Source organism: Hipposideros armiger, unplaced genomic scaffold, assembly GCF_001890085.2.
Source record: "Hipposideros armiger isolate ML-2016 unplaced genomic scaffold, ASM189008v1 scaffold_154, whole genome shotgun sequence".
Classification (NCBI taxonomy): domain Eukaryota; kingdom Metazoa; phylum Chordata; class Mammalia; order Chiroptera; family Hipposideridae; genus Hipposideros; species Hipposideros armiger.
In genome coordinates this window covers 1,908,859-1,928,571 of record NW_017731504.1, presented here as the reverse complement: position 1 = coordinate 1,928,571, position 19,713 = coordinate 1,908,859, and the positions used below count along the sequence as shown (strand labels likewise).

The 19,713-nt window shown below is 34.0% G+C and overlaps 1 protein-coding gene across 1 annotated transcript in view; it reads left to right on the top strand.

The window, feature by feature from the left end:
* Positions 1 to 19,375, top strand: part of CIP2A (cellular inhibitor of PP2A) — a 35,487-nt gene extending 16,112 nt beyond the window's left edge. Inside the window, exons 10-21 of the mRNA XM_019651171.1 lie at positions 623 to 782; positions 2,285 to 2,426; positions 3,513 to 3,612; positions 5,453 to 5,571; positions 7,804 to 7,999; positions 9,041 to 9,115; positions 9,211 to 9,321; positions 13,145 to 13,341; positions 15,985 to 16,098; positions 16,340 to 16,422; positions 17,127 to 17,266; positions 18,316 to 19,375. Of these exons, the coding sequence (XP_019506716.1) occupies positions 623 to 782; positions 2,285 to 2,426; positions 3,513 to 3,612; positions 5,453 to 5,571; positions 7,804 to 7,999; positions 9,041 to 9,115; positions 9,211 to 9,321; positions 13,145 to 13,341; positions 15,985 to 16,098; positions 16,340 to 16,422; positions 17,127 to 17,266; positions 18,316 to 18,486 (1,608 nt within the window). The 3' untranslated portion in view covers positions 18,487 to 19,375. The remainder of the gene's footprint in view (positions 1 to 622; positions 783 to 2,284; positions 2,427 to 3,512; positions 3,613 to 5,452; positions 5,572 to 7,803; positions 8,000 to 9,040; positions 9,116 to 9,210; positions 9,322 to 13,144; positions 13,342 to 15,984; positions 16,099 to 16,339; positions 16,423 to 17,126; positions 17,267 to 18,315) is intronic.
* Positions 19,376 to 19,713: the final 338 nt, after the last annotated feature.

The following is a 19,713-nucleotide window of genomic DNA, read 5'->3' as shown; positions in this document are numbered from 1 at the left end:
ATCAGGATCATTTAGCAGTCTCTACAGTTCTGTTTTCATACCCATTCTGCTTACTCCAGTATCTTCCTAGAATGTTTCCCCTCTCCCGAATGGATCCTATGCACAAACAAAAATGTATATGACTGATTAAATATACTATCTGTTAAGGATTATGCAGAAGTTATTTTTTCTGTTTTATGTTGGTCTTGACTGTTAATAATCAGTTTTAGCATTGAAAAAGCCTTTTGAGATTCTTGATGGGAATTATTTGTGGTTGTAAAATATTAAGATGTGTCTATTATTTAATTATAATTACATTTAGCAAATTCTAGATATTCGTTTTCAGTAAATACTTTTAATTTAGAATAATTTTTAAATCACAAATATAGTCCATTTAAAAAAGCATTGTTTGTAGTTAATTAGCCCAAAACCTTATTGTTCCATTTGAGGGGAAAAAAAATACATTATAGTCCTCAAAATTGGATAAAAGGGTAGATTTTAAATAGGACACACAGGTCAATGAACTATTAAAGTAATTATAAAAAATTTAAAGAGAACATTGCAGCTCAGTGATGACTATTTCTGCATTTTGTATTTCATCATTATTTTTGTTTTTGATCATTGATGGTGGTTCATACTCCAGGATGTCATAGATACTGCTAACAGTTCCTCAGCTGACCATTTTGTGACCCTTCTGCTGCCTACAGTCCTTGATCAGCTTCAGTTCACAGAGCAAAATTTAGATGAGACCTTAATAAGAAAAAAATGTGAAAGGATGGTCAAGGCCATTGAAGTTTTGTTAAATATCCTTTACTGTTATAAACATGGAAACTAAATAACCACTCATTTTTTTTCTAACATTGTATTTACTGCATTTTTGTCTTTATTTGTAATTTTGTCACTTCTCATGCTGGTATCTATTCAGAATTATTGAACTGAAGATCTAATTATTAAACTGTAGAACTAATTCTCAATGAAGAGGTTCCATAAAAGTTGTTCAGACTTTTTTTTCCTTGTTTTTCTGTGCAGAACTTTTAAGCTAAGGAACATTTTCAGAAATGCTTTTTAAACTTGACTTGGATATTTGTATCACAATTTGAGATTAGGAGATACGTTCTGCAATAACGGCACTGTTACTCTCCTCTGCTGCTAATTGCTGCCCCGGATGATTTGTGGTGCCATCTTTGGTTGGGTGTATTAGAGAATAAAGAAATACTGGTAGAGGTGTCATTATTTTAGCTCAGTTTTTTAGCTTGTGTTTTAAAAATTAAAGTCTCCATAAATGTTTTAATAAAGATATATTTATACTTGGTTATAAAAAGGACAAATATTATCAAAACAAATTCATTTCAAAAAAAGAATACCTTGAATACAATTAGTATCACTGCTTAACTTCCGTATAATGATTTTCTTAGGTCTTTCCTTGTGTTACCTTTTTTTTTTTTTAAGATTAGCTGATTCTAAGTTGATAGGAAGTCCAAATCCCAATTTTATAATATTTCATTAATGCTTTTCTTATTTTCAGTAAGGAGCCACTATATCTCAACCAGATCTCTTACATTTACCTGGTCAGGTTTCTTTGTGTTTCAGAGCAACAAGAATTTGCTCAACCTTGTCTTGTCTTAGAGCAAACTCCGTATGTTTAATCTCCTCTCTGAGCTGCTGCTTCTTAATTTTCCTCTTCTTTACAGCGGTGATTCTTAACCCTGGCTATGTACTAAAATCGCCTGGAGAACATTTTAATACTGACACCTAAACCTTACTTCCAGAGATTCTAATTTAATTCAAGTAATATGAAACCCTAGTGGGGAGGAGTTTGATTATTTAAACTACCCCAGTGATTCTAACATGCAGCCACATGATTACTTTGCTTGACCTTAGAGATATCTGTAAGATATCTAGGCGTTCTCTCATTGAATGGTACCAGATTTGACCGTTTTTTTAATGATATTCAAAATAACTTACAATATACAAAGTATGAGAAAATAACTTCCTTTAGTTCAACAAATATTTATTGAACCATTGTGATACCTGCTAACAAAAAACTAATATCTAGTAAAGAAACAGATTCCCTCTGTTATACCTTGGAGTCAGAAACTTTTGTATCATCCATCTCTTGCCATTTACCAGTCACATAAATGCTCTGAGCTCTCATTTCTTAATGTCTATGAGCTAATGTAATAAAAGTTACACTGAATTGCAGTGATGAGATAATTTGTATGAAATCACCTTAAGTGCTGTAAAGTGCTTAACAAATATAAAGGTTTATGAGAATCTTTTGTTTGTGTCCCTTAACAAAACTTACCTCTGTGTGGAGATGATACTCTAAAAATACATATTGCAAAAATTCTGACTACTATCAAATGTGCCACTCTAATAGAACAACAGTTTAAATATGGCAAGATTGACCTGGGGTTTGGAACAAAGGTAGCAGATTCTGAACTGTGGTAAGTATATGAAATCCAAATTGTAAAATGGTAAGGCCGAACTTAATAAAAATCAAAAGATGTAGTGATTCTCATCCTTTTTGGAGGCTCAACCTTGGGTATGTTCTGTTAACTCAAAGTATAGCAGAGAATTAAAAATATTTTCATAATGATTTTTAGAAAAATTATTCATTTCATAGATCACATGTTTCTGAAGAAATATATTAACGTGATTTGTTTTTCATTGTTTAGATTTGTTTTGTTTCAATTTATTGTGATTGTGTAAGGGTCTTTTATACTTTTATATTTCATTTCTGGAGAATCCTTTTTGACATTGACTCAGTAATTACTTTTATGTTCATTTAAGTTTATATTTTTAAGAAAAAAAGCATGAAAAAACAGGGATAGTTTTTATTACAAAGAAATCAGTCACTGCAGAAGCTTTCCTAATGACAAAGACAGCTCTTCTACCTTAGTATGTCAAGACTTATGGTTAAAGGTAGATTTTCACCGATAGTGATATTATTGTATCCCCTTCCTCCTTCATGAATTAAGTCCATCTAAGAATTTATTGAGAACTTGCTAACTAGACACCACCATTCGTTCCAATTTCCATAAATATCAGTAATTGTGTTCCTCAATAACAAGGATTGTCTGTTTACTTGTTTATACTCCCTTTCAGGTATATGGCTGACAACATAGCTTAATATAATTAATTCAGTATATTAGGTATTTTTTTATTGCCTGAGGTTGCCCTCTACTGTTGATATTCTAGTGACAAAGCTAAGAATTAAATAAGTCATGTTGCCAATGCTGCTAGTAATTTGAAGCAGAAGCTATAAGTGTGGTGTGGTATTTGAGAGCAGAAAAGGAAACACTGTGTAAACTTAGACTATTGCCAGTTTGTTCTAGTTGGGTCTTGGTTTAAAAGGTTGGTCTCTGATATTTTTCTTCTCAATGATAATTTTACTTCTGAAAAGATATAATACTTTATCTTCTTGGTTTAAAAACAATGATGTTGGTGTTTCTTTTTCTTTTGCATTATGGATAACAGTAAGCTCTAAGCAATTTTAGAGTTATTAATTTAAATATGACTTCTTTTTAAAGCAAACTTGCTGCTGATGTAATTTTGAAAACTCTTGACTTGATGAACAAACTTAAACAGTTGGTTCCTGGTATGGAAGTAAGCTTCTACAAAATCCTTCAGGTGAGTTTAAACTCTTCAAATATTCAAGTTTATTCATATGTAAATGCTCCCCAATGTGTTTCTGTTTTAATAGTCCTAATTTTTAGAAGATAATTTTCTTAGAATTGGCATTCAAAGGAACGTTTAAAGTTGTTAACTGTCTTATGTAGCTGTAATCTCACTACACAGTTATTTTACATGGTTTCGCAGGAGCTGAACCTAAGTGCTCCTGGTGCTAATGGACAGAATGTTCATGATGGTGGCGCCTCCTCAGCCTTTGCGTGTGTGTGTCCTGCTTCAGTTTTCTTCATTTATTTCTATTGGCATTGCGGTGGTGGGGGAAGTAGTATTTGTTTGGGGGTTCTTGTTTTTGTTTGGAAATGATGAGGTTGAGCATTAAGGGGATGGGGAGACATCTGGAAGAAAAAGACTTGATTGTGAGTGATAGTAAGATTAAAGAGTGTGTGCAGAAAATAATTCAAAAATTTTGATGATAGTAGCTGAGTAAGAGTTCTAGATGTCTACCTTGATATTCACAAAACCTGGTTTATATTAGATATTTAACAGATGTGTGAATTAAGTTACTATAATAACAATGATGACTGATGGCCTCTATAGACAGGGTAGAAGCCAAAACTGAAACTTTAGGCAGCGGCTACTTGTACGCTTTGAGAGCATAATGCTTAAGACAGGGGGCTCAGATGTTGGCTCCACTACTTATGAGTCAGTGCAGACTTAAGCGAGCTGTTTCTCCTCTCTGAGCTCCAAGTTCCTGACTACGAAGTGGAAATAATGATCTCTCTCCATGGGAGGAGTGATGGAGGGTTAGCATGGAGTTTATGAAGAAGGCCAGCTCTTGTCATGGTTCTGTGGCATTAGATTATATTGGAGTACCCACAAGATACTCACCATTGTAAAATGTTGATAGTTATAAATGATTCATTTTTAATATTTTTTTAATAGTTTTCTCTGTTAACTTACTAAACTTAAAAATTGAGCCAAACTGTGCTCGCTTTGGCAGCACATATACTAAAATTGGAACGATACAGAGAAGATTAGCATGGCCCTTGAGCAAGAATGACACGCAGATTCGTAAAGCATTCCATATTTTTTTCATATAAGACCAGTTATGAAAAAAACCAAATAGAAAAAGGAAATACACAAAGATATTAGCAGAGATTTACATTTTTCTTTATACTTTCATGTATTCACCAAATTTTCTACAAGAGTGAAATGTTCTTTTTAAATAAATATATAAATAAATAAATTAAATTAAATTAACTTTTTAAACTAAAAAAAAAAAAAAAAAATTGAGCCAAACTAATTTATTTCAAGTCTTAGGAGATGTTTTTCATAATAGGCAATTTGGGTCTTACAGTACTAATATAAAATATTTACTGACATGAAGGACTTACATTTTAAGTGTAATTGTTTCAGTCACTAAATTAAAATTTTTATTGAGTTAATTTGAATTTTACTTTTATATTTTACTTTAATTTGGAAATGATTAGCCATTTTTTCTTTCAGCCAGTTTTTCTTTTAGATGGTAGCTAGAAGAATAAAACAATAATTAAAAACATCAGTTGTGCATGATATTTTAAATTCATCAAAACATTATTTTCATAAGTACAGTCAAAAGCATTCAAAAACTCTGTCACATTTTTAAAGCTAGTGTCCATATTGATTGCTAAGACAGTTATAACAAGATGAAGACTAATAAGTATGTTCAAACATCGGATAGAAACACTTTAGAGTTTGACTAGAATTATTGTATGACTTAGGTCTGTTTATTCACCTTATTCTAAAAGATGACGTTATGTATTCTTTCTGTCTCTTATTTTCTGGTTTCTGATTTCCTAAGGATCCACGCTTGATTACTCCCTTGGCTTTTGCTTTAACATCAGATAATAGAGAACAAGTCCAGTCTGGATTGGGAATATTATTGGAAGCTGCTCCACTGCCAGATTTTCCTGCCTTAGTGTGAGTTATAATCATTTGCACTGTATTTCTTATAGTGCTGGAATATCCTGCTGTGTTTCTTTAGTAGGCCTCAGTATGGATAGATTAGAAATTTAGTGAATCGAAGACTTCATCGTAATAGGAATTTTTCAAGTGATTAAAAAAAATTGATTCCAACTGAAAAGATCAGGTGTATACTCAAAGAAATGTTAGATCCAGATGGTTAAATATGTTATGCAGGTACTATGTCCCTCTGTCTCTCACCACCTCTTTTCAATTTAGCTTCTGGACTAAGTGTATAGCCTACCAATTTAGTTTCTCCCTAGAAAGAGCTTTTCCTTCCTAGTTGTCTAAGTGGTAAGTCGAAGCATCACCGTCATTAACCATACATGGGTCACTTGCCAAGGAGTGGACCGTGGCAAATGCCCGGGATTTAGCTATGAGAGCTGCAAGGGCTGGAGGTTGGGAGCTGGGGAGGTGGGGGCAGGTGGATGGGAGGTGGGAGGGTTCCTAAAGAAAAATTCTGTGCTTTTATTAGAAAGTGAAATAGATAATGGCCAAGCAGAATTATCCACTATGCTCATTAATTTTAAACATTAAGAGAATATTTGCAGTTATGTTTGAAAAAAATTAGAGTTTCATAGCTGTCTGTAAACTAAAAGGTTGACAAAATGTCTAGTAGGGTTCTACTTTAATTTTTTAAAATATAAGTGGTTTATATAAATGTACTTGTAAAGTAGTTTGAATAAGCTGAAGCAATAAACAGGTAAGACATTTCTACATGCCAGGGGTCAGCAAACTATAGCCAGCAGAAAGAAGCCTGTTTTGATAAATAAAGTTTTGTTATGTGGCCAAGGCCACATCCTTTCACCCTCACATTATATTATCTGTGTCTACATTCATGCTATGCCTTCAGGGTTGGGAAGTTGTAACAGAGACTAAATAACCCTTAAGCCTAAAGTACTTACTGCTTTGTCCTTTAAGAAAGTTTGCTAACCTCTGTCATTTCTATTAACTGACTTAGCAAACATTTTTCAGAATTAATATTTTAAGTAGTCATAAATTAAGAGATGAAGAAGTATTGAAAACAATACCTAGACACAACATAATCAAAATTCCCTTCAGTTTATAATAAATATTTTTTAAGAAATAGACAGACAAATAGGGACCATCTCAAGTCACAAGAGAGAAATGGTCTATAAAGCTGCTTCATTTTGTGGTGGCCTGTGTGCTTCTGCTGTGGTACCCTGACATGGAGCAAAACCCCCACACTTGAGAGTGGAAAGCCTCAGCCTCACTGCAAGTGGGAGTCTCATCTTCTGTCCTTGTATGTGAGGCCTTCCCATTTCACTGTGTGTTGGTCATCCCTGTCTTGCTTGTGTTGTATAATTTTCTTTCTGGACACTGTCTCAGGTGTCCATTTATATCTATGTGTGCCTTCCTTTACATTATCTTAAGACACTTTAATAAGGTGAAATTATATGCTAGATGGATGGATGGGTGGGTGGATGCTTAGGTAGGTTTTAATGTGTGTTTGTTTTATTTAAACATTTGACAAACATCTGGTGAGGGCCACCTATGTGCCAGGCTGTCTTCTAAGCATTTTGGATATTGCAGTTAATTAGACAAGGGGGACTTCTGTTGTGAGGTTCACATTCTAATTGGGAGATGAGTTGAAAGAAGTAAGTTTTACAATGTGTACGTCATTTCTCTGAGGAAATGAGTTTGAACTGAGACCTGATGATAAGAAAGAGCCAACATTGTGCAGGTCTGGTCAGAAAAGTGTTCAGGGTAAAGAAACAGCTTGTACAAAGGCCCAGAGATAGGAATAAGATGGGAGAAATGGAAGGGGCAGAATGGAAGTCAGGTTGGTAAAAACGTACTGAGGAAGGGAAAGGGTGAGGGACATAGGTAAAAGCCAGGTGATGTTGTCCATGGTAAGAAGGATGTTGTTATTGCTACCAATAACATTTTCCTTAATTTTTGCAAATAATCCACACTCACAAATTAGTTCTAGTACCCCCAAACCAGAAGTGGACTTGTCATTATAAAAGGTTGTAAGTGGAAAAAAGTTTCCTCTAGCAAATTGAGGATATTTCACAAAATCCTACTTCATTATAGACACCAAGATTATTTCAAAAATATTTGAAGACTTATTCCCAAAAGACCCATTCTAAAAGATCCCCTAAATCTGTACTAACTGTGCCTTTTGCTCTATTTTTATGTAATTATTTATTTTTGATTCTCATCTAGACTTGGAGAAAGTATAGCAGCAAACAATGCCTATAGACAGCAGGAAACAGAAAATATGCCTAGAAGAATGCCTTTGCAATCATTAAGTCACAGTTTTCCAACATCAGTAAAATGTTTAACTCCTCCGCTTTTGAAAGATCGAGTTCCTGGATTGAATATAGAGGAATTAATAGAGAAACTTCAGTCTGGAGTGGTGGTGAGTAATAAAAAGCCATTATAAATGGGATTGTGCTCAGTACATATCAATAAATGTCAGCCCTGATTATAATATTTATTTCAACAACGTTAGATGCATATTTGATTATTGAAACCTTATCATTTAATATAAAATATAATATTCTGGAAAGTTTCTAAATAAAGTAAGAAAACATCAGCCATAAAATTCCTATTTTTTTTGTTTTTATTGTTTTTTTTAGCTGAGCCATCCTGCTACCTGTTGGCAGCTCAGCGGCTGCTCAGCTCAGGCTGTGAATCGAACCGCTGTTGCTCAGAGCTCAAAAGTTCCTATATTTTAACACAGCTATCATTCTTTCCCTAGTCTTCCAGCCAACCCACCCTCCCCCAACACCCTCAGCTTAAGAAATATATTTTAAATTCTCACACGTATTTCAAATTTTATCCAGTTATCTTCTGCAGTAGCCAGGTTAGTGAAATGTCTGTGAACTGCCTGCTATGGCATTCATTTATTTTTACTTTGTTATTCATTAAGTTTTGATGATTTATTTTTATAGTAGACATTTTATTTTTATTTTCTCATGTTAAAATTTCTGATTTTTTGGGCCAGCCGAGTGGCGCGTTGGTTAAGAACTGGCTTGGGATGCCAGAGGGCCCCGGTTTGGATCCCACATATGAGGGCCAGTGACACTGCCCTCTACAGCTAAGATGCTGAACAACAGCTCAACCTGGAGCTAGGCTGCTATGAGTCGCTGGCGACGGCAGGTGGGTTGCCATGGGCTACGAGGTGTAGCCAGCAGCCAGCGTGAGTGGCCAGCAGCCGCTGTGAGCGGCCGTCCAGAAGCCGGCGACTGATCTGCCTCGCCCAGGAAGAGCGCAATGATGGTGCCAACTTGGGCCAGTGAAGCAACATCCTGCACAACTAGACTGAAGAACAAAAGGACAGCAACTTGTCTGTTCCCCTTCCCCCAATTCCCCAGCACTGTTCCCATCCCCCCAATTCCCCAATAAAAATCTTTAAAAAAAAAATTCTGATTTTTGACTTTATTGTATTAAAACCTAGGTAAAGGATCAGATTAATGATGTGAGAATATCTGACATAATGGATGTATATGAGATGAAACTGTCTACATTAGCTGTGAGTACAGGCTTATTTTAACTGTATGTAACAATTAAGCTTTCATAGATGTTTTCTAGTAAATGATGAAAATTAATGGTATTTTTTTTTAATAGTCCAAAGAAAGCAGGCTACAAGATCTCTTGGAAGCAAAAGCTCTAGCCCTCGCACAAGCCGATAGACTGATTGCCCAATATCGCTGTCAGAGAACTCAAGCTGAGACAGAGGTGTGTACAATATAGACTACATCTGATTAGTAGAAAAATAAATGAAGTAAAGCATGGTCAAAAGATTAGTTATATCTTTCTTGCTCTGACTGAAGTAAATTATCCTCAGCACTTGACACAGTGCCTCTCTCCATCTTGAAAGCCTCTTCCCTTTAGTTTTGATTATACCATAATCTTCTGGTTTTCTTTCTACCCTGATGGATTTATTTATTTATTTTTCAATTACAGTTGACATACTGTATTATATGGTGTACAGCATAGTTAGTGATTAGACATTTATATACCTTACGAAGTGATCACCCTGATAATTCTAATTCCCATCTGATACTATAAATAGTTATTACAATATTATTATATTCTATATGCTGTACTTGACATCCCTGTGACTTTTTTGAGACATCATTGGCAATTTGTACTTCTTAATCCCTTTCATCTTTTTCACCCATTCCTTCAGTCCCCCTCCCATCTAACAACTGTTAATTTGTTTCTGTATCTATGAGTTTGTTTTTGTTTTGTTTATTTTGTTTTGTTTTGTTTTCCTATGTCCTTTATGGGCTTTTTTTTTTCTCCATTCAACTTTTAAATGTTGGGTTTTCCCAGGATTATGTTTGAAGCCCACCCACCCTTTTTTTTTTGCTTAAGTATAGTTGGCATACAATATTAGTTTCAGGTATACAATATAGTGATTCAACATTTATACACCTTATGATGTGATCACCACACTAAGTCTAGTAACCATCTGTCACCCTGCAAAGTTATGCAAATCAAAACCACAAAGAGATACCACCTCACACCTGTCAGAATGGCTATTATCGGAAAGTCAACAAATAACAAGTGTTAGCAATGATGAGAAAAGGGAACTGTCATGCACTGTTGGTGGGATTGCAAATTGGTGCAGCCACTGTGGAAAACAGTATGGAGGTTCCCCCAAAAACTGAAAATAGAACCAGCATATGACCCAGCAATTCCACTTCTCAGTATTTATCCTTTCCCCCTTTTTAGGTGGTCCATGGTTACAATCATTACCAGAATGTTAATGCCCCCAGTTTTATATGTTGAGCCCATATCCTTTTTTTCTAAGCACTAAATGCCTCCTGTATAGCTTCATTTAAATAGATGGCAAATACTTCAAATTCAATATAAGCAATACTGAATTCATCACCCTCCCCTTGTAAAAATTCTTTCTTGTATGTTCCCTCTACTTTTGTTTTTTTAAATAAAATTTATTGGGGTGACAATGGTTAGTAGAGTTACATAGGTTTCAGGTGTACAGTTTTGTAATACATCATCTATATATCATATTGTATACTCACCACCCAGAGTCAGTTCTCCTTCCATCACCTGTTCTTAGAGTTTTCTAAACATAGAAATCACACAGTTACAATTAGTCATTCATCAAGTCCAGTTGATTCTACCTAAACATTACTTTTTTCTGTCTTGTGTCTGTTCTTGCCCCTATTTGCCACAGGTCAGATCCTTTTCATTTTCTATATGAATCACAGCAGAGCCTCTTATTAGTCTTCTTACCTTCAGTCTAGGGCCCTCTGCTCACCCATCCACTATGTACTGCCAGAGTCATCTTTCTTTTCTGTTTAACCTTCCCTTCCACCTGCACTGTGATCCCTGAGGCCGTAATCTGGTCCTATCACTCCAGTGCTGAGCATTCTTAAGTGGCTCAGAAGATAATTTAAATTCCTTGGCATATGAGGATTCTAAATACTTTTCTTTCCACATCTCCTTGCATTTCTGTACATTCTCTGAAGTCAACCATATTAGATTACTTTGCAGTTTCTGAAACTTGACATACTCTTATGTTTCCCTGTCCTTGCACTTGTTCTTCCATGTCTGAACACCTTTTCCTCTCTAATTCTTAATAATCCTTTAGACTTTAATTTAAATACCTTCACTTCCCAGTAAGCTTTCTCTGGTCTTCTCCTTCCCACACGTTTGTTGATTCTTCCTCTGTAGATCTTTCCTTGTGCTTACCTCTTTATAACTATCGACATAAGAAACACCTAACCTGTATATAATTTTTAGAAGAATTTATCTGTGCCAAACTGACGACAAGATCTCAAATGCTCTGGAAAATGACAGATTTGCAGTTTCTTTTATAACTTTAACATAAGGAAAACATAAGGAAGATTCATGAAGATGGTAGAAAACAAAGTGCAGGATCGTTAACAAGGTCCTGTGCTCCCTTCTGAGCGGTTATGCCTGGACAGTTCTGAAAAAAGAACATTAATCAGGCATTTCAAAGATGTGTTAACCTAGATGCACAAGAGCAATGGACAGAGTTTGCTTAAGGCAAAGATAAACCTTTTACTAAAGAAGTTATATGCCTGGGGCATAACTATCCACCATGACCTGCTCAGTTAAGAATTTATAATCAGATCACCCTGTTGGGATACTTTCAGTCACTGAACTTGTCAGATGTATTGCAGAACCCCTTTTTCATCCACATAGTACTTCTTACACCATGTATAATTTGTATGACCCCACCCCCACCCTTGAAGTCGGAGTCTGTTTCTGAATCTCCACACCCCCAGCACAGTACTTGACTTTGCACGTGGTAGGTGCTCGGAAAGTGTGGTACTGTACTCTGTATGTATGTGTACATAATGTACACATGAGTGAGAATTTTGTAATGAATTATAGTAAAGTTGTTTGACTTTTGAAAGACGCATTAATACTAGTGACAAGTAAAATACCTTTTAAATCTTCACAGTAAAGGTATTCTAAAAAAAATAACCATTTTTTTTCCTTTTTTATTATTTTAACATCAATTCATTTGTCTTAATTGTTAACTGATGGTATGTTGAATTTATTATAAATTCCAATACAGAAAATTAGTGATATTAAAATCATTTTTTTCTCTCCCTTCTCATAGCACATTCTTATATTCTATGTTAATTGGTTTTGTCTTACATTTTATTGGAGAATTTAGTTTTATCTATATTATTGAAAAGGCTTTTTATAAATAATTGGATATTACTGCTTTACAGACTCTGTCATAATAACAGAAGGGCTTAGGTTTTAATCTGGCATTTCAAAATAAGCAGTATTTTGGGTGGCAAAAGAAGGCAGGAAAGTCCACTTTTTATTCTACCGTAGTTCCCTGAAAATAAGACCTAGCTGGAGAAGAAGCCCTAGCATGATTCTTCCAGGATATGGAGGGCACGCACCCCTCACTTGAGGTTTTATGACCTGTTTCAGGGAGAAGGGTGCCTTTTCCACAAACTCCTTCAGCTTAAAATATTCAGTATATCAAGGGGCCATATTTTGGCATCTAAAATCATGTGAGGGCTTATTTTGGGGGAAACGGGGTAGTTACTTTCTTGTTTCTTTAATATTTCATGTCACAAATACTTTCATATTGAATCTAGGTTTGCTGATTGTTCTAACTTAATTTTAAGCATTACTTAAGCATCTGTAATATAGTTAAGATCTTACTCTTAATTCTTACCTGAAATCGGAAAACTGATGTATGCAAACTTTGTGGTTTAGTGTTGATGACTAGCCCCAAGGATCATACCTTTTTAATTGAGTATTGTATGTATGTAGATCTATCTTCATGTTTTATATTTGTGTTCATTTCCATGAATCTGGTCTAAGATTGATTTTTCAGAACAATCTATTAAGTTAAACTATAACAATGTCAGATTCATTAGAAGTAGTTATGTAATAAGTATATTATGACTAATAAACCTTTATATAACCCAGTAGATGCTAGCCTATTGGATATTTGGTAAATCTTTTAAATTCTGGAAACTGAGCATATTATATATATGATAATGGAAAAGTTCTCTATTCCATTTTCTTTTAGGCACGGACACTGGCTGGTATGTTGAGAGAAGTTGAGAGAAAAAACGAAGAGCTTAGTGTGTTGCTAAAGTCACAGCAGATTGAATCAGAAAGAGCCCAGAGTGATATTGAGCATCTCTTTCAACATAATAGGAAGTTACAGTCTGTGGCTGAAGAACATGAAGTACTAACAAAATCCTACATGGAACTTCTTCAGAGGTAAATAAAGTAAAAGTTTCTCTGTAAGGTTAGAATCTGGAGTGAACACACAGCATTGCTTTTCTGTGACTAAAATGCTTTTGTAAGTATACATACCGGGGGTGCCAAAAAAATGTATACAAGTGGACACTTAGATCACGTTGCTCAAGCAGTAGTTCATCATAATCAGAAGTGTCTGGATGCTGATGGTAACCAGTTTGAGCACCTCTTGTAATTGCAGAAGTCAAATGTGACTTGTATTCATCTTTTGTTACCGGTATATATTGAGTATTACAATTTTAATACGGCTTTTCTTTCTTAAAATGTGTATACATATTTTGGCACCCCCATATATTCTGATAATACCATAAGATAAGTAGAAACCTATGTCATAGTGAAATGAAGTATTACTTAAACTCAGTATCAAAGTTGGGAACAGAATACAGGTCTCTATCTCCTTCTAGTTGACTCCACTGCTTTCATTTGTCATGTAGTCAACAGTCACCTAGGATGGTAGCACCACAAGGGCAAGTTTCATCTGTTTTGTTCACTGACAGATTCCTAGGGCCTAGAGCAGTGCTTGGTATGTAGTTAGGCACTGTAAATAATGCTGAATGACCTTAGTTGTCACAGTTTGTATTAGGTTTAACCATATGAATTGGCAATTTCTTCAGATCAAACATGGTTGAATAGTAACACTTTCGTATCATTCAGCATCATACTAATAGCATGGAAATTTGAGTATTAGTATTTAACTCATCTCAGAATATGTAGTCAGTATATCTCCTTCGTGTCACTGAATATAGTTTACTTATATATGTGACTGTATCTGTAGAATAAATTCTTATAGGTGAATTGCTGGGTTAAAGGGCATGTGTTTTTAAATTTTTGATAGATTGCCCAGTTTCCCTCTAAAAAGGCTATACCAATTTATGTCAAGTATGAGATTGATAGTTTTTCCCTCCCTTGTCAAACTTTTTTTATCTTTTAGGCCTGTCTTAAAACCTCTGAATTATAAAGAAGACCAGGACCAATGAAAGCACTCTAGTTAAATAGTTCCTTGTTTTAACTTATATTTTAAGATTGGTTAAGATTTGAAAAAAATTTTGCTGTTCTATGCTGTTAATATATATAGAGAGAAAATCTTAACTTTGTGAGATCCATGTTCTTATTTGCCCATCAACAAAAATGAAGGGTGGAAAATGTATAACATCTAGAAGATGTGTAATGACATGGTGATTTCTAAACTGGATATTTTCCCCCAACAACAACCTTTTCCAAAGTCTGATTGTTTGAGGCAGCTCTGATAAAATGAACTATTAGTGTTAAGTTAAGGTGTAAGAGAGAGTAATTAACTGGTGCCAGAGAAACCTGTGGTTTCTCAGACCTGCTGATGTTCCAGGTAGTGATTGAGTAGCCAAGAAGTAAAACTCCTGCTTTGAGGGGCCAGGTGGGTAACAAGTAAATGAAGTTGATGGGGAAAGCTCATCTGTAATGTTGGGGACTATCTGAAGAAATTCACATTTTAGATATAAAAAAAAAAAAACTGTGTGGGACAGAGAAAACACTTCTGGTCACATTTGGCTAGTGCTGCTAGTTTGTTTATCTTAGTACTTAGTAAAGTGAAAAGGACACATTATGCTTACGTTAACCTAAAAATAAAATGCCAAAGTGAAAGGCAATAACAACAACAGAAAGAACTGAAAGGCAACAAGCTTTGTGATACAAAGAATAGCTCTTAGGGAAGCACTGATTCAGGCAGAAACCCAAATGGTCTTCCCAGTTAGGGAGTCAGGCAAGGGGTATTTATGAGAAGAGGAAGGGAAAGAATTTCATGGATGGAAAGAGGGAATTTCTATAGGTGCAGGTAAGCTAAGTTAGTGTTTACCTATACATGGTGGCAGTCATTCTAAAGAACATCTTTAACTTTCAGTTCGGTAGTCAGGCTGCCGACTTTCTTGTTAGCTTTGCAGAGTTGTTTGAAATACAGTGTTGGTGCGGCCAGTCCAAATGTTATTTTGTCCAGTTCACGCATTCCAGAGGTTTGAGGAATAAGATGTGCAATGCAGTTCCTCTGGAATGGCTGCCCTAGCTCTATCTTTAAAAAACTTTTCACACTTAAGATAGTTGGATGTCAGAGTATCACTTTAGAAAGGATTCTTTCTTTGTTTACTTTGCAGGTAAAATAAGTATGACTATTCGATGCAGCGCTTTAAAGAGGCAAGAGAAATTTAGAATCCTCAACTACTTTATTCATTAATTTGATTATTTAGACATATATTGTGCTCAAAAGGTTAATGATGACAGACTTTTACGGAAGTTGTTTCAGTTTCTGGACCTAACTATAAAGAGAGCTGTATGTATTTTATAGCAAATTATGTAATGCAGTGCACTCTGTAAAATAAAGCTCTATATCCATAAATAGGAGGTTAATGCCCCGCACATTTCCATTTCTTAGCAATTTTTATCACCTCAGTCAGCCAAAACATGTCCTTACTGTCTTTTAGAGTTAATCTAACTGTTTATGTTCTGCTTGTTCATAACATTCCTTCTCTTACCTGCAGGGGATGCAATTTGATTAGAAGAAAGAGTAAAGAAAACTGAGTTTCTTTTCTCATTTGTTTTCCTCCGTAAAAATACCAACTCATCTCCTTGTCTTTTCAGGAATGAAACTACTGAAAAGAAGAATAAAGATTTACAGATCACATGTGATTCTTTGAATAAACAAATTGAGACAGTGAAAAAGTTGAATGAGTCACTCAAGCAACAAAATGAAAAGTAAAATCTCTAGTTCTTTATTCTAATTATTTTGGAATTTTCTAAAACAAAGCAATTTCCTTGATAACATTGTTTTGTTACAGATAAAATTAATAGAACTTTTACTTATTTTAGACATAAAACATTTTGGCAGAATTTAAGGGTAATTACTATTCTTAGGAATTTTCTCTTAAAATACTTGTGAGGAGAAAAAGAAATGATATGATTCATTGATGTTTCCTTTTTTTTTTTATAACTGCAGAACTGTTGCCCAATTAATAGAGCGAGAAGAACAGAGAAAAGAAATACACAACCAACTAGTAGACAGAGAATGTAAACTAGCAAGTAAGTATCTTCTTATTTATTGTTTATACTTTAACATGCCTTGTGTTGTAAGAAAATCAAAGCATGAGTGGTTTTTATTTTGGCTTTTTGTTAGTTTAAAACCTTAAATCACATCCTAAATAGCTCTCCTTTTCTTATCATAACATTTCACATTGCAGTTTAGTTAGATTGATTTTAAAAACTGGGAGTTGCAGGAAATGATTGCCTTTTTGTTTATTTGCTTATTGCCGTTTTTCAAATAAAACATTTTAAAGGAATGTAACAGCAGGTGGCAGTGCTAGGTAACTTTTAGTTACTAACTTCTTTATAATAGTAGCTCTGAAATGATCCACAAAAACATTTTTATTCTAACTCACTTGCCTTAGAGCACAGACATCATCTACCTACATAATTTTTCATCGTTTTCTCTCTCCCTTTCTCTTCTAACCCTTAAGCTCTGTGGTTTGTCCTTCACCTCATTACTATATTATATTTAGAACAGAGGAAGAGGGTAAGACATGGAGATTTGGTTGTTTCTGTAGAATATTGGTATAGTGGAAGAGTTTCATGGTGGCTTTTATTCACCAAATAGTGTAAAACTTATTTTCAGCAAGACATTTCTTCACGTTACTTGTTGTCTTTCTTTTGCTCTTCTGACATTATAGCTACTAATGCTTTTCAGGGTCTCTGAGCATATAGCTGACTGCTTGTTTGTTTGTTTTAAGACTTGCAACAAAAAACAAAAGTACAAGAAGAAAAGATTAAAGTCTTACAGAAAGAAAGGGAAGATAAGGAAGAAACCATTGATATCCTTAGAAAAGAATTAACCAGAACAGAACAGATAAGGAAAGAATTGAGTATTAAGGTAAGATTCTGTTGAGTTTTCATTTGCAGTAAAATGAAAGTCTTATTTTGTGAAAAAGGTGAATTTGGATAAATTAATGTTCTGTATCTTTAGTAATTTTGTTTAGAAAATATTAGGTTCTGAAAGTGGTTTAATGATTGTTTGTTATGAGGACTTTCTCACAATGTGAAAATATGCATTTACTAAAATCAAACATTTATTAAATATATACTGTGTGCCAGCACTTATCTGCTTTTAAGTGGGCAAGGGATACAGAAAAGGGTTCCACTTCTTGATGTTCACATACAAGTAGCTGTATATCGGTATATAACTGCCTCTTTGCTTATAGGGATGGTAATAATAATAGTAGTTCACATTTATTTAGAACTTTATAATTTGCAAAGGGCTCTTCAAAACATTCATCTTAATCCTTCTCTCTTTAACAAATATGTTAATATATTACTGTTAATTATTGTCAACCTACAAATGAAACTGGGTTGTGTTACTTGATCAAGGATAGTCACATAGCCAAGTGGAACAGTAGACTTAACATATTCTGAATCTAAATCCATTGCTCTTTCTACATTATCGTGGTTGCTTGAGTGTGGTAGCTGTGAATAGGGCTTTCTGGCCCATATACTACCAGGAAGATGAGAACAGACCCGGATTAAAAGACTGTTTGAACAACTACAGAGCATAAGTGATGGTAGAGGCAACAGATTCCATGCCACGTTTACAGATTTCCTGGTTCTGCTTTAATGTGGTTATCTTAATAGTAATTCTAAATGGCAATATGTAGTACTGTAATTTCTACAGAATTTCAGCTGCTAGCATTGACTTAAAAAGACAAATCGAACATGCCTTCCCAATTTATATTGTATTGTTTAATGATTACTTGTCTTAAACCTACCATATAATTAAGCTAACTAAAATATAATATATATTTGTAATGTCTTTTGAAATGGTTGTCTTACAAATAAAATCTAAGGACATCTTAAAATATCTGAGAAGAGAAAATATGCTAAGTTGTTTGTTTGTTTTCCTCTTCTCCCTCCCCCCCAATTTCTCAGGCTTCTTCCCTAGAGGTTCAGAAGGCCCAATTAGAAGGTCGATTGGAAGAGAAAGAGTCTCTGGTGAAACTTCAGCAAGAGGAGTTGAACAAACACTCTCATATGATAGCAATGATCCACAGTTTAAGTGGTGGAAAAATAAATCCAGAAACTGTGAATCTCAGTATATAGACATTATGTATTTATCTTCTGGGGGAGGTGGGGTAGGGACAGTATTTTGTGACTCCAAAAGAATAGAGAATTATTATCTAATTATTAATTTAGTAAAGAACCTGATCTGATACACGTTTTTATATGGTCTTAAAGTTTTACTTCCTATTTCTGGCTTTTATTGCTTAACGTTTTTGGTTCTTATATTAGAATATTCTTAACCTCCATTATTGTTTTTTCTAAAGTTTTTACTTTTCCTTGGTTGCTTTCCACTCTCTTCTGATTGTTTATTTTCATTTAGATTTTAAAATTAAACTTTTTTTGTTAACAGTCAATCCTAAAGATTAATAAGTTGAAAATGCAATTAGTAAAAAGAGACAATTCATAATATTGCCAGAGAGGTTTTTCTCTAAAGTACCACACAAGAAAATATCAGTGAATTTAAAATAATTTTATTACTTTATTTAAAATGCAATAAGATGCATGGTGTAAGTTCTAAATTTGATACAAATTCAATGAATATAAAAGAAATAATGTATACAAATTAGAATATAGCTGATGTGTTAAATGACTGTGTTGTTTGTCACATAAAAAGCTAATAACGTGGTATTATTTATATGATAGTTTTACAATAGTTTTACTGTTTTTAAAATGGTGCATATTGGCCCGCCCATATCACTTCAGTCAATTATGTATTTCTTTTCATTTCCATAAGGATAACTTGGATTCTCTCCTTCCTTACATATTCAGAGATTTATTTGTTGTTAATTCTATGTGAATTTTATTTAATGTATTGTCTTTCATTTAAATAGTTTTTAATTGGGCCATTTAATTTAAAGTATAGGTTACATATTTTTCATGTATCTCTTTAATACAAGGGAATTTTTCAGTACTCTTCATTTGAATCAAATGTTCCAAGCAGTGTTTAAGAAGAGTTTTTATATCAATATTTTGGTTGATTTTATTGCTATACTATTACATATTAATTTTACTTGGTGTTTTCTTTGCTATTTATATCTCCATTTGACTTAGGTGAACTTAGGTTTCTGTCTTTCAATTATAGTATATCTGAATTTATGTTTAGAAATTAAACATAAATATATTTTTGTAATTCACTAATTACATTAAATAATACCAAACTATAATAGTTATATATATCTGTATGCATTTTGTTCAGTTATGCAGATTTTTTAAAAGCATTGTGCAAAGTAGGACATTTTAAATTGCTATTCTATAAAGAGTACATTC